General features: G+C 31.3%; 1 protein-coding gene across 1 annotated transcript; it reads left to right on the forward strand.

Annotated features, from left to right (window-relative positions):
* Positions 1 to 346: 346 nt before the first annotated feature.
* Positions 347 to 441, forward strand: Tsp_05303a (hypothetical protein; the record flags this gene model as incomplete). Its single annotated transcript, XM_003371593.1, has 1 exon — positions 347 to 441. A coding segment is annotated over one exon (95 nt), but the record flags the coding sequence as incomplete, so codon positions are not given.
* Positions 442 to 923: the final 482 nt, after the last annotated feature.

A 923-nucleotide genomic window follows, 5' to 3' on the forward strand; every position in this document is an offset into this window, starting at 1 on the left:
GCAAAAACTTTGTCTCGAAAAATTGCAAATGTCTATGGGGAATAGGTTTGATTGTTTGTGCAAAAATCGGTCAAAAATTTTTTTTCAAAAATTTGGACTTTTTCCGGATTGTCATAAGTGTATATTAATAAATAATAAATGTGTAAGGCAATAAAGACAAGTCAGGTACAAATTTTATTTGAACAAGATACTTCTCTTTGCTCGATTATTTAAACATTTGCGATAAATCTACACAAAATCATTTTCCTTGCATACTTATTTACTCTCTAAGTTTTATTTCTCTTCTTTTCCTTCTTATTTATATCGCATTTATACATATTCATTAAAATAGTCAAATATTTTATAGAAATTTCAACTTATTGTGATTGGCAGATGTTGGCAGTAATGAATAACATCGTTATGGATAGTTTCAACGCACTCTGCACAATAATTTCGCTATAAATTGCCTCCAAAGTAACCGCATTGTGCTTATCTTAATATGCAGGAAAGTTGCCAATCTGTAACTTCCTCGAAAGGCATCTAACATACGTGATTTTCAGCGAACATAGCACTTTTGGCATTTGATTTGGTTATGCATTAAAATTCAACAACAATGATTATTACCTGATCGTATCCTTACTCCTATGGATTTTCACTATTTACCCAAACACCTCAGCCAGCGCAGAACGAAGCTTAACTGCAGTGAAATATCTTAAAAGCTATTTCTGGACTACCATGACAGAAGAACGACTAAACGGATTTGCCGTAATATGTACATTCATTCTGACTTTTCCATTGATATTGATCTGGTAATAGAAAAGTTTTTTTTTCAAACGGAATCAAAACTTGTCGTTCTTTCGAAATACAATTAAAGTTATTACTTGGAAAGTTATTCTATCGCATGATTGAGATTATTTCTATCACCATCTATCACCAATTATTTT

The sequence above is a fragment of the Trichinella spiralis genome (genome assembly GCF_000181795.1).
Source record: "Trichinella spiralis strain ISS 195 chromosome Unknown Scfld9, whole genome shotgun sequence".
NCBI classification, from domain to species: domain Eukaryota; kingdom Metazoa; phylum Nematoda; class Enoplea; order Trichinellida; family Trichinellidae; genus Trichinella; species Trichinella spiralis.